This window comes from Equus asinus, chromosome 21, assembly GCF_041296235.1.
Source record: "Equus asinus isolate D_3611 breed Donkey chromosome 21, EquAss-T2T_v2, whole genome shotgun sequence".
NCBI lineage: Eukaryota > Metazoa > Chordata > Mammalia > Perissodactyla > Equidae > Equus > Equus asinus.
The window spans coordinates 56778576-56791288 of record NC_091810.1 but is presented as its reverse complement, the minus strand read 5'-3'; the positions used below and the strand labels follow the sequence as shown (position 1 = coordinate 56791288).

The following is a 12713-nucleotide window of genomic DNA, read 5'->3' as shown; positions in this document are numbered from 1 at the left end:
AGGTGGAAACTAGAAGGACCCACAACTATAACATAAACAACTATGTACTGGGGGGATTTGGGGAGAAAAAGCAGAAAAAAAAAAAAAAGATTGGCAACAGTTGTTAGCTCAGGTGCCAAATAAATAAATACATAAAAGGCAGGTGGAAACCATGATTTTCCTAAGGGCTGCCCAGTCTAGGACCCAAGCAGGATCCCTGGCGTGGTCTCTAAGAGGCGACACAACAGGAGCCATTCTCCCCACACCTGCACAGCCGACGTGACCCAGAGTAAAGGCGGCCGACAGCTAACGTGGCAGTCTGTTAACCGGGTCCCCACCTGGGCCTAGAGGCCGAAGTCTGTGTAGGGCGAGGCCGCACAAGTCCCACTACACTACACTCCCGAGTCGGTTCCACGGCTGCAGCACGCGGAAGCATCGGCTGCAAAAGTACTAGCTCGGCGCACGCCAATGACGGCACAGGCGGGCGCCGGCCCGCAACCCCACCTCTTCCGCAGGGGACCAAGTCACGTGGGGGCCTGGCGCGGGGACCACAGAGCTCGGCCGCCTCCGGAGGCCTAGAGGGGAGCTTGGCGCGCGTGCTGGCTTCCGCGTCGGTTTTGAGCTGCCAGCTTTTTGGTGTACGGAGAGGAAGAGCGTTGGTTCCAGCGAGTTCTCCCTGCCAGGTCCGCCCGGTGCCGGCTTCCTCGTTTCCCCTGGCGGCTTGTCAGCACTCCCTCCCGTGAACTCGGTCCCAGTGGAGGCTCTTCCCTCAGCCGGAGCTCCGGCGTCTGGGCTTCAGAAGCCGCCCGAGGTGGCTGCGCGGCCTTCTAGAGCCCTGGTCCAGCCCCTTGCCCACCGAGGCGTGATCCTCTTTTTCTGTCCTGAAGAACTTGGCCCAATGGCTTCCTGTGCCCGGTACTGACGTTTCTAGTGTTTGGGGTCTCCTGCTTCCCTGGATGGAGATCCCGGTTGGGTCTCCAGTCAACATCATCTACTGGACGCTATCTTACTCGTAATCCCAGTCCCTTCGTCCCTCCATAGGCAGCTTTTTTGGGTCGATGACATGGTCCCTATAAGCGCTTTTTTAGGTTTTTAGATCTGTTCAGACCCAACACAGGAGGGACAGGGTTCGTCTTGGATCCCTCAGTCGCTCCGTGTGAATGGGCTCAGCAATGCTCTCGGATTGAGCAGGCAGATGGAGGCTTGTCCTGAGGACCAGGCACAGCATTTCATGAGGAGGTTGGGGTGATCAGCCGGCAGGGGGCCTGATGGAGTCTCCTGCCAGCGCTGGATATGAGGCTGGGAAGGCTGTAGGCGGCTGCGGGTGATGCAGGACAGAGTCCATTGCGCTCATGGCTCTTCTTCTCTTAGCTTCTAAGGTTCTTTTCCAAACCCGGAAGACAGTGCACGGAGCCAGGGGACATCAGCCATGCTCCAAACATCTTGGCCTCAGGTGAGCTGAGCTTCCTTTCAGTCTTTTAAAAATCGCATTAGTTATCAGGTAACCAGGAAAGGACTAAGGCGGCCTAGCTTGGTCAGGCCGTGGTTCCCCCCTTAAGTCTATCCCCAGGGCTATGGCCATAAATACATGGTGAAGGAAATAAGAGTGTTGTGTATAGAGAGTGATGAGTTTGGATGTGTAAGTTTAAGTGGAAAAAGGGGGACCCAAGGCAAGAAATTCTCCCTGAATGTGGTAATTCAGGTCATGTTCTACAAATAAAAATTGCCTGCTGGGATCAGAGAAATTTTTCATTCAAGAGATTGCCCCATAAATTGTAGATGTATTCTAGAGAGACCAGCGTTGTTCTTTCCAATGCTAGGTGCATAGTACTGAATAATGCAGACAAGTTCCCTTTTCTCACAGAAGGTACTTTTAGCAAAATAGTCTGTAAACAAATAAGTAAGTTAATCATGATTACATGTTGCTAAGGTACAGCGCTTCTCAGAAGCGTCTTGCACAGGTAGGCAGCATCAGCATCACCTGGGAGTCATTAGAATTGCAAATTCTTGGACCCCACCCTAGACCCAGAATCAGACTGGGGAGGAGGCTTGTTTTAACAAGCTCTCCAGGTGATTCTTATGCAGCTTCTCAAATTGGAGAAGCCCTAGCGAAGCTACCTTTGAAGGTAATGGTCAGGGAAGCCTTCATGGAGGTGATAACATGAGGTTGAGACCTCAAGGATGAGATAGAAACAGTTTTGGGAACTACTGAAGAGAGAGCTAAAGAAGAGCTTTCCAGACAGGACAGCAAATGCAAAGCCCTTGAGGTAGGGGAGAAAGCTGTGTGTTCTCCAGAAACAGGGAGAGGTTGGAGAAAGTAGTTAAATGTGAGGTGAGAGAAATAGGCACATTTTTTAGGTCACTGTAAAGACGTTGCTTTCTGTTCTGGGTTAAGTGGAAAGGCATTAAAGGATTTTAAGCAGGGGAGGTGACATGGTTGGATTTATATATTAAAAAGGTTTTCCAGCCTTTAGGGGTGAGTTGGTTGTAGAAGGATGTGAGTCAGATAGGAACATATTGCAGTCCAGGTAAGAGATTAAGTATTGTCTTTTTTTTTTTTTAATTGACTCTATTTTTTAGGGAAATTTTAGATTCATAGCAAAATTGAGCAGAAAGCACAGAGAGTTCCCATATGCTTCCTGCTGCCACACATGCATAGCCTCCCCCATTATCAGCTTCCCCCACCAGAGGGGTACAGTAGTTACAATTGATGAACCTACACTGACACATTACTGTAACCCAGAGTTAATAGTTTGCATTAGAGTTCACCCTTGGTGTTGTACGTTGTGTGGGTTACAAATGTATAATGACATGTATCCGTTATTATAGTATCACAGAGTATTCTTGTAGTATAGTACAGAGTATTTTCACAGCCCTAAAAATCCTCTGTGTTTCATCTGTTCATCCCTCTTGCCCTGACAACCATTAATCTTTTTTACTGTCTCCATAGTTTTGCCTTTTCCAGAATGTCATATATTTGGAATCATATAGTGTGTAGCCTTTTCAGATTGGCTCCTTTCACTTAGTAATGAGCATTTAAGATTCCTCTCTGATTTTTCGTGGCTTGGTAGCTTATTTCCTTTTAGCACTGAATAATATTCTGTTGTCTGGAGGTACCAAAGTTTATGTATCCATTCACCTACTGAGGGGCATCTTGGTTGCTTCTAAGTTTTGGCATTATGAATAAAGTTGCTATAAACATCTGTGTGCAGGTTTTTGTGTGGAAGTGAGTTTTCAACTCATTTGGGAAGATACCAAGGAGCATGATTGCTGGATTGATGGTAAGAGTATGTTTAGTGTTGTAAGAAACCGCCAAACTGTCTTCCACAGTGGCTGTACCATTTTGCATTCCTACCAGCGATGAATGAGAGTTCCTGTTGCTCCACATCCTCACCAGTGTTTGGTGTTGTCAGTGTTCTGGATTTTGGCCATTCTGATAGGGGTGTAGTGGTATCTCATCATTTTAATTTGCATTTCCCTGATGACATGTAATGTGGAGCATCTTTTTATATACCAATTTGCCGTGTATATATCTTCTTTGGTGAGGTCTTTTGCCAATTTTTAATTGGGTTGTTCATTTTCTTATTGTTGAATTTTAAGAGTTCTGTGTATACTTTGGATAACGGTCCTTTATAAGATCCCTTTATCTGTGGCTTCTCTTCTCATTTTCTCTCACTGTTGTCCTTTTAAGGTAGGGTTTAATTCCCCCTCATCTTTTCTTTCAAAGAATTTTTTCCTTTAAAACATTTTCGGGCCCAGCCACGTGGCTGAGTGGTTAAGTTCGCTCGCTCTGCTGCAGACAGCCCAGGATTTCATCGGTTCGGATCCTGGGCGCGGACATGGCACCGCTCATCGAGCCACACTGAGGTGGCGTCCCACATACCACAACTGGAAGGACCCACAGCTAAGAATATACAACTATGTACCTGGGGGCTTTGGGGAGAAAAAAGAAAAGGAAAAAAAAATAAAATCTTTTAAAAAAAACAAAACAAAACAAAACATTTTCGTCTGGTCTTTCACACTTACTTTGTCAGATGACTTTAAATGTCCCCCTACCCCTGCACACATCTCATTGATTTTTTTGGTGGACGAGTGGATTTTATTGGATTCATAGGCAAAACTGAAGATAATTGACTTGTTTACAAATTTAATTATTCCCACTCAGAAACACTGCATGTTCCAGTTTATTCAGTTCTTTTATTTATTTTAATAAACATTTAGTTTTCTTCATCTTGGTTTTACACATTTTTGTTAGATACATTCTTAGCTATTTTTATATGAATGATATGTTATTTTCTCCCATTTTATCTTCTAATTGTTTATGATGGTATTTAGGAAAGCTAATGATTTTGGTTTACTTATCCTATATCTAACCAACTTAATGAATTATTTTGTCAGTTGTAAATGTTTTCCATTTATTCTTTTGACTCTTGGATACTTTTAGGCAGATAGCTATTCTATCTGCAAGCAAAGATATTTATGTTTATTCCTTCTATATTTATACTCCTTTTCCTTTTCCAGTCTTTCACAGAGAGTAGAACTTCAGCTCATAGTAATATATCAGCCATCCACTTCAGTGGATATGCCCTGGCATTTCACTCTTAATGGGGTGTTTGCTGTTGTTTTCTGATCCTCTTAATAAGTTTAAAAAATTTCATTTGTGTTTGAACCATTTTTGAAATTACTTCTTTCAGCAGATTTATATTAAGCATCTGGTATCTTCCAGGTACTGCACTGTGGGCTAGTAAACGAGTTACAAACAAAAAAGAATCTTTGCCTCATAGATTTACATACTGGTGGGGGGAGATAGACAATAAACAATATAAATTGTCAGATGATGAAAAATACTGTGGAGATAAATAAAATGAGGTACATAGGGACCATCCACAGGAGGCAAAAAAGTATATCCACAACCCAACTACTTTAAAACAGTAAGTTTCTCTTTAATAGTAGGCATTTTTTTTTATTCTGAAACCCAGGGATATTTGACAGCAGGTGGGAAGAACAGTTTAGGGAGGAAGAGATTGATGGTGGCAGGCTGGGAGGAGAAGGTTGTGAAAGCGGCTCGGGAGAAGTTCAGGAGTGGGGTTTGACTTGCTCTAAGTGGCAGTGAACCTTGGTTGTCCTGTGCGCCTGTCCTCAGAAGGCCTTAGAGCCTTGTTGTTGGAGCTGTGAGTTACAGGACATCATGGTTCTGTCTGGTGTTTGGATTTGTGGCTCAGACTATTTTGGGGGGCCCTTTGGACCTCGTTATTGTCCAGTTTAAAGGCCAGCTCTCCCTTTGAGAGAGCTCCCTTGTCCAAATTTGTTCTTTTTCTTTCAGTGTTTCCTTTTGAACTGAGTTCCCTGATAGTTCTTGTTTTGAAAGGACCCCCTCATAAGGACCTGAGTGTCGAGTCACTAGAGCTGCTGGGAGCAGTTTGGGGTGTGTTTCTTCCCTGCTTCCTCCAGGAGCAGTTGCTGTTTCATTCCCTTCTCCCTGTCCCCTGTGCTGACTCCAGGGCACAGGCTGCTTTAGGGGCTGCTGGAAGAGAATGTGACACTCGAGAGTTCGGGCTTTGCTGAAACCCTGTTGGTAGGTGTTTTCATTTTCAATGGCTGAAAAGAACAAGGCTTACTGCATAGGATAGTGAGATCTCCTAGGAGATGGAATTATCTGTGGGTTCATCGAGGCGAGAAGGCCCAGAAGTCATGAAACCTCCTCCAAGGTGAGAGCCTAGTGTCTGTGGTCTGCGCCATGCTGACTATAGAAGCAGAGAAGGCAGCCACTAGACACCATTCGGGTCTGTTCTTGGGCCTCATGCAAGATTCAGAGGCTCTGGCTCCCAGGGTAGTTTTGAAATAGCTGATCCCTCAGTCTGGATTGGGGGAGGAGCCCCATGTGCCTGGAAGGAGCACGGTAAAGAGGGATTGACAGGTGGTGTTGGGGATTGGGAGTTTGAGAAGCTATTCTCCAAAGATGGGGCAACACCAGGTTATGATGAGGTTCAGAGGTTAGCCACGTTTTGGAGAAGTTTGTGAACCCAGTGCGGGAGCAGCTTTGTGTGTGGGAAGAGCCCAGGTTTGCTGTTTGACAGGTCTGGGTTGAAGTCCCAGCTCTGCCACTGCTTGGTTGTGTGATCTTGGGCAAAGCAATTAATCTTTCTGATCCTTAGTTTCCTTATTTGAAAAATGAGAGTAATAGTTTCTGCAAATATTATGTGAAATACAGGATTTAAAAGTACCCACCTAAAAGCCTGATGCCCAGGGGCTAATCAACAAGTATTAGTTCCCTTCACTTTTGGGAAGATGGAGGTGGCCCCAGGGGGAGGCAGAGAGGGGCACACCTTGGCAGGTAGAATGGAGCTCAAGACTGGGGGTTGGAGCTGTACTCAGAGACAGGGCACTGCCAGCCTTCTTTGAAGACACATGGTTCCGAGAAGAGGCCAGAACAGGCAGGCTGCAGGTTTTCTTCAAGAGAGCCAGCTTTCTGATAAAGTAAGAAGGTATGAAAGGAAATTTGTAAAATGCTGAGGCTTCAGGGCCGGCCCCATGGCATACTGGTTAAGTTCTGTGCGCTCTGCTCTGGTGGCCCAGGTTCACAGGTTTGGATCCCGGATGTGGACCTACACCATTTGTCAGCCATGCTGTGGCAGGGACCCATGTATAAAGTGGAGGAAGATTGGCACAGATGTTAGCTCAGGGCTGATCTTCCTCAGGAAAACAAAATATGCTGAGACTTCTTCTGCATGTAGTGGAAGATGTTGGGGAAGACTAAGGGGGAGCTAAGTGCAGGGAACAAATGGGGCTGTTTGGGTGTACTTCAGGTGGGTGGAGACAGGGTGAGTGGCAGTGCCTGCAGTTGCTGGTGAAAGAAACTAAAGCAACAGGATCATGGAGTACATGAAGGTAGGAGATGCCAGAGACAGACCTGAAGAGCCAGGACCATAGAGGTTGATGCACTTACCAAGCAGAGAGCCCCAGATGCTGGGCTGTGAGGTTGGGATGATAGTTTGGGACCTCAGAGCTAAGCAGATGGGAGAATGTTGGGGTTCTGAGTAGAAGTGGGAACACTGGCTGAGGGCTGCTGCTGGCTGGGGTGCTGGGTGCTCTTCTCGCTAGAGCAGACCTTCCACAGGGCTCAGAATTGCAGAACGTGGCAGGTCTACCTCCTACCTGCAGCTCAGGCTGCCCCTTTCCGCCTCTCACTCAGGGCTTGAACAGGACCCTGTTGTTTCAGGAGTCAGTGACGTTTGAGGACGTGGCTGTGTATTTCACCCAGAATCAGTGGGCCAGCCTGGACCCTGCGCAGAGGGCCCTGTATGGGGAGGTGATGCTGGAGAATTATGCAAACATGGCTTCTCTGGGTAAGGCCTCTCTCAGTGGTCTTTTGTGATAGTCTGATGTCTTCCTCAGATGTCCGGGGGATTCTAGTAGCCCTTAGGTTTCATGACTCCAGAAGGCACTTCTGTAGTCACCAGCCTCTAGAGATGCTTGTGGGGAAATCCTTGGTTCCCTTTGGTTTTGAAATTGGACTCCCTTGTATCCCAGGGATGCGTGGTTCTGGGCCCTGAGGGCAAGGACTCTTCCTGGTGCCCTGAGTGAGCCCTTTGTTCCTCCATCTTTCTAGTTTTCTGGGGATGTGGGCCCTCCCTTTGTGGAGGAGTCTCCCAGGATGTCAGTACATACATTCTTCCCGAGGGGATTTCCCTTCTTCTGAGTCAGGGCAAGGTTGCAGTTTCTTCCTGAGGAGAATCGCTGTCTCCCTGGCCTTACCCTGGAGCACGGTTTGGAGCCCTTCTTCAGAACTCCTGGGTAGCTCATTTGGTCTCCTGGGTGTTCCATTTCTCTTCCCAACTAGCCTGTTATGGGATGGGCCGAGAGGGATCTCAGTAACAGCTCTGGATGTCTCCCTTCAACTTGTCTGTCTTTTTTTCTTGGTGGAGTAGCATTTCCATTCCCCAAACCTGTTCTGATCTCCCAGCTGGAGAGAGGGGAAGCACCGTGGGGCCCAGATCCCTGGGAAGCAGAGGTTTTGAGAGGTGTCCGTCCAGGTGAGTAGGAGAACTTAGCAGTTTCTGATTTTGCCTTTCCATTTTACTAGAAGTGTTTCTTCTGCAGCAGAGAACAAAGCTCCCTGTTGTTTATAGCGTACTCAGTGCACTCTCGACCTCTGCCGAGTTCCAGCCCCGAGCCTGGAAAAACCAGTCCCCAGGAATACGTGGCTGCATGCTGTCTGCATGTTCGTGTGGCTGTCCTCCCACAGAAAAGCTGTGACCCACTAGCTCCTACACCACTTCTTTTCTCACTTACCAGTGGAAATATTTAGTTTTATGTCCGACTGATTGTTTTGTGCCACAGCTATGAATTTTATTTTTAGGCCTTTAGCAATGAAAAAGATGCTTTTAATTTGCCTTTTTAGTATTTAAATCACCTAAAAATTCCATATGCCATAACCTTTAGGTCTGCATTGTGTTTGTCTTATGTGGGGCTGTAGAGGAAAGGGCAAGGACTGTCCCACCACACCACCTGCACCCAACACCCACACACTCACCCTAAAATTCCCCTGAGACTGCTTGCCAGTCCTGGGAGCTTTTGATTACTTGAGTTTTCTTTCCTTTGGAAGAAAGTTTCCAGGCCTCACTTCTCACACATACTGTGATTTTGTAAATAGTGGTTCCTTTAGCATTAATACCACAGTGGCCTACAGGTCTTCAATCAACTTGTTTTCTACCTGGCTTTCTATAGGAGATCGTCTTTATCCCAGAACATTATTTGGAATATTTAAAAATAGAATTACTAGGCCATTGTTTAGAATTCAGAATTCTGAGTGGGTTCCTGGGGACACTGGGGTTCGTTGTTTCTCAGTCTTTCTCTGCTGGACCCCTCATCGTGCTGGAGCTGTCATCTGCACTCCCTAGTCTCGTGGATGTCTTTTTCCTCTTCTGGGTCTCTCTCCCTTTAAAACATTTTACCATTTCTTGCTGATCTCTCTTATCTCTTCCATTCTTTTTTTTTCCCCTCATGCCTTCTTTCCTCCCCATTCATGGACTTCTCACTCTGACCATATCACCTGCCTTATTAGTTCATTTCCCAGCCTTTCTTATAGGAGGCACTTCCTGGTCTTTTTCCAGGTCATCACTTCTCCACTTGCATGTTGTTATTTTTCCTTTTCTCTCTCATCCTCCTTTATGGGTGCTTGTAGCCATTTCACGGGTATATTTTTAAAAATCACAGCCTACAAGAGAAAATTAGGACCATTGGATCCTGTTTTCCTTCCATTTCAGTAACTAGGAACACATGTGGTTTCTTTGGTCAGGTGTTGCATCCTGGATCAAGAACGAAGAGCCAGCTGTAAAGCAGGAGGCCTCTGAAGAAGCAGAGCTACACAGATCGCCGGTAGGAGGACTCCTCAGAAACGTTTCTCAGCACTTTGATTTTAAAAGCAAGGCAGCATGGCAGACTTTCAGTCTGAATCCGAATCTGATACTTCGAGGTGGAATGAAGTTCTATGAATGTAAAGAATGCGGGAAAATCTTCAGATATAACTCAAAGCTTATTCGGCATCAGATGAGTCATACCGGAGAAAAGCCCTTCAAGTGTAAGGAATGCGGCAAAGCTTTCAAGTCCAGCTATGACTGTATTGTCCACGAGAAAAATCACATTGGAGAAGGGCCTTATGAATGTAAGGAGTGTGGCAAAGGTTTGAGTTCCAATACAGCCTTGACTCAACATCAAAGGATCCACACTGGAGAGAAACCCTACGAATGTAAGGAGTGTGGAAAGGCTTTCCGTAGGAGTGCAGCATATCTTCAGCATCAGAGACTACACACTGGGGAGAAACTCTATAAATGTAAGGAATGTTGGAAAGCTTTTGGTTGTAGGTCACTTTTTATTGTCCATCAGAGAATTCATACTGGGGAGAAACCCTACCAATGTAAGGAGTGTGGCAAGGCCTTCACTCAGAAGATAGCCTCCATTCAGCATCAACGAGTTCACACTGGAGAGAAGCCTTATGAATGTAAGGTGTGTGGGAAGGCCTTCAAATGGTATGGCAGTTTCGTTCAGCATCAGAAACTGCACCCGGTGGAGAAGAAGCCCGTCAAGGCTCTTGGGCCATCCCTGATGAGTCCCCACTGCCCCTCTTCAACCTTATCTCCAGTTCCTCTCCAGAGTCCATGCTCTGCTCCAGCTGTGGCCGTGCCTTCACTGACCTTTCCACATGCTGTGCTCATTCCTACCTCTGGGCCTTTGTTCATGCTGCTGCCCACATCTGTAATACCTTCTTCACCTGTCCAAATAATACGAGTCTTCCAGGGCCTTACTCCCACTGTGAAGCCTTCCCCAGTTATTGTGACTCCTTCTCACCCCTCATGAGCTTTATCTGCCATGCCTATGGCTAGCAAATCTAGCCTAGCAAATCTCCAACATAATTTGAGTTTCATTTATGTTTTTTCTTCCCTTACATATGTTACAACTGTTTCAGCATAAACTCCATTATAACCTATATATATATTTAAAGACTATGTTTGTATAATGTATTCTCTTATTTTCTGGGTAGAAAATGGAAATACTTGACCTTTGCATTGGTCCCTTTCAGGCTTGAACAACAATGGCTGTGTCTGCATTGTGGGGTGCTGGTGTTAGGAGTGCTGGCAGGACACTTTTGTGTGTTAGAGAAGTTCAGGAGAGAGGCCATCCCTGTATTAGGCCATTGTGATTAGCAAGAAGCAGCCTGAGAGAAACGGAGGAGGCGTGCAAGAACTGTGGAAGTTGAGAATTGGAATAAGCTTCCAATAATGGACTTTAGAAATTAATGCAGATTATTTAGCAGGCTAAGGTGTATTGATGCCATTGAAGTTGCATTGCCCTTGGCCATGGATCATTGAGGATCTCATATGCCTGTGCAAAAGATCATGTGAAATATCCAGTAAAAAATGGTATGTATACAGTGATAGCAATTATTTACACAATTGATAGAATCGTCTTTAAAAAGGAAGTTTTTTTTTCCTTTAGTTTTGCTTTTGATATCTAGATGTTTCTTTTTAACTTTGGTTTCCTAAATAAATATACACCAAGGCGTTCATCGCTGTCCCATCTATTGTGTAAATTTTTCTTTGTGGGCATTCTGGTTTTCTGTTTGCAAGCACTGGCTTCTACATTTTATTTTCTCCAGATAGCTTGAGTTGTAAATATGAATTTGGTGAATTAATAGAGAAATGCGAACAATAGTGTAAAGCCAACTTGGGGGAAATCTGAATAAGCCTTAAAATTGTTTTTTAGGCGTAAAGGGGGCTGTGTAATGGGTCAGTGGCTAAACGTATGTGGTAGGTGAACGAAGTGGAATTTTGGGTCATTCCTGCTTTTGACCTTGATGAGGATCTTTTACAACTATGCAAAGTGCTATGTCAGGTAATTCCTGGAAAAAGAACTCAAGTTATGCGTTATCAGCATTAATGTAAAGTAAATCCTTAAACACTGATGGAAGGGGCTATACGTATTTTTCTTTTAAGTTGTCTTTGCTATCTAGATGATTCTCTAAAGCAATTAACAGAAAACCTTTAAACTAGTGGCTCTTAAATTTTACCATGTGTCTGAATAACCTGGTGTAAAAAGACTAGTTTTCTGTCCTAACTCCCAGAAATTCTGATTTTGGAGATCTGTGGTGGTGCGCAGACCTTTAGTGTGGACCATACTTTGAGAGAGATGCTTTTAACAGAAAATGCCCATGGACTGTTTGGAGGCATACATTGATAAAGGGTTTGGGTGAGACTGCTTTATTTCACAGTGGATCTTCAGGAGAGAGACCTCTAAGAGTGGTTCAGGTGGTGTCAGTTTAGAAGAGAGCAAAGCAAGTGAAATATGGCCTGTAGGGAAAAAAAGAAAGAGGCAAAGAGATCTGATGTTGCCTATGAAGAGTTCTTGAAGTCTCCACTCCCAGAAGGTTTGGGGGGTTGACATTGCCTACCTTTTGCTATTTATTTGCTTGTTGGCTGAAGTAACGAGGAAATTTTTTTTTCTTATTTTAAAGTTAATACACTTCAAAATAGCTCTTGAGTTAAAGAGAACACAAAATGATGCTACAGATAATTTAGAGCTGAACAACAGAACAAGACACAACAGGGTCTGTGGGATGTGGCAAAAGATGGTACTCAGAGCAATATTTACAGTCTTGGATGCATTCTTTAGAAAATAAGTTTGAAGGCTTGCAATTCAGAAAGCTGGGGATGGTGTTTGGTCGAGGGAAACAAAAAAAAATTAAAGCCAAAACAAGTGAACAGACCAAAAAACCCTCAAATGAATTTAGCAGAAATAAAATGTTCAACAGAGTTTTTGGTAAAGGTGGTGTTTGAAATGTTAATTCATGCCCTCCTGAAACCCCACTGAAACAGTGAAAGAGATTAAAAATTAAAAGGCATAAATTCATGAGGACAATGAAAATAAGATGATGATAACATTTTGAGAGTTTGAAAGCAGGTGAAAGAGCTGTAACTTTTAGCAGACCCGAGAAAGGTGAATCCTAAACCATATTGGGGGAAGCTGAGCAACCAGCCATCCTATATGGCAGAGTTCCCAAAAGGGCTTAGGAAGTGAAACTCCAGGTATCAGGGATGCTGGTGGGGCTAAGAACAAGAGAATAGGCTAAAAGTCTGTAAGAAGCACTTAAATTCTCAGGTCACCTCCCCTTTCCCCTCTGTCCTGGAGCAGTAAAACGGGGATTTTGGAGGTCAGTGTACCACCCTGAATGTGAGGTC

At 45.0% G+C, this 12713-nt stretch overlaps 1 protein-coding gene across 10 annotated transcripts; it reads left to right on the top strand.

Moving 5' to 3' along the window:
- The first annotated feature begins 373 nt into the window (after positions 1 to 373).
- ZNF621 (zinc finger protein 621) lies at positions 374 to 12380 on the top strand. Of its 10 annotated transcripts, none has more exons than XM_070493273.1 (7): positions 588 to 662; positions 1351 to 1432; positions 3192 to 3260; positions 5481 to 5554; positions 7199 to 7325; positions 7908 to 8012; positions 9278 to 12380. In XM_070493273.1, exons 5-7 carry the CDS (start codon positions 7292 to 7294, stop codon positions 10333 to 10335), a joined length of 1197 nt encoding a protein of 398 aa, XP_070349374.1. In that variant the 5' UTR covers positions 588 to 662; positions 1351 to 1432; positions 3192 to 3260; positions 5481 to 5554; positions 7199 to 7291; the 3' UTR covers positions 10336 to 12380. The 10 variants fall into 10 exon arrangements, with proteins under 10 accessions (XP_044610490.1, XP_070349372.1, XP_044610491.1 ...); XM_070493272.1 differs by having other exon boundaries at positions 608 to 662; positions 7172 to 7325; XM_070493271.1 differs by lacking the exon at positions 5481 to 5554 and having other exon boundaries at positions 501 to 662.
- The last annotated feature ends 333 nt before the right edge of the window (positions 12381 to 12713 follow it).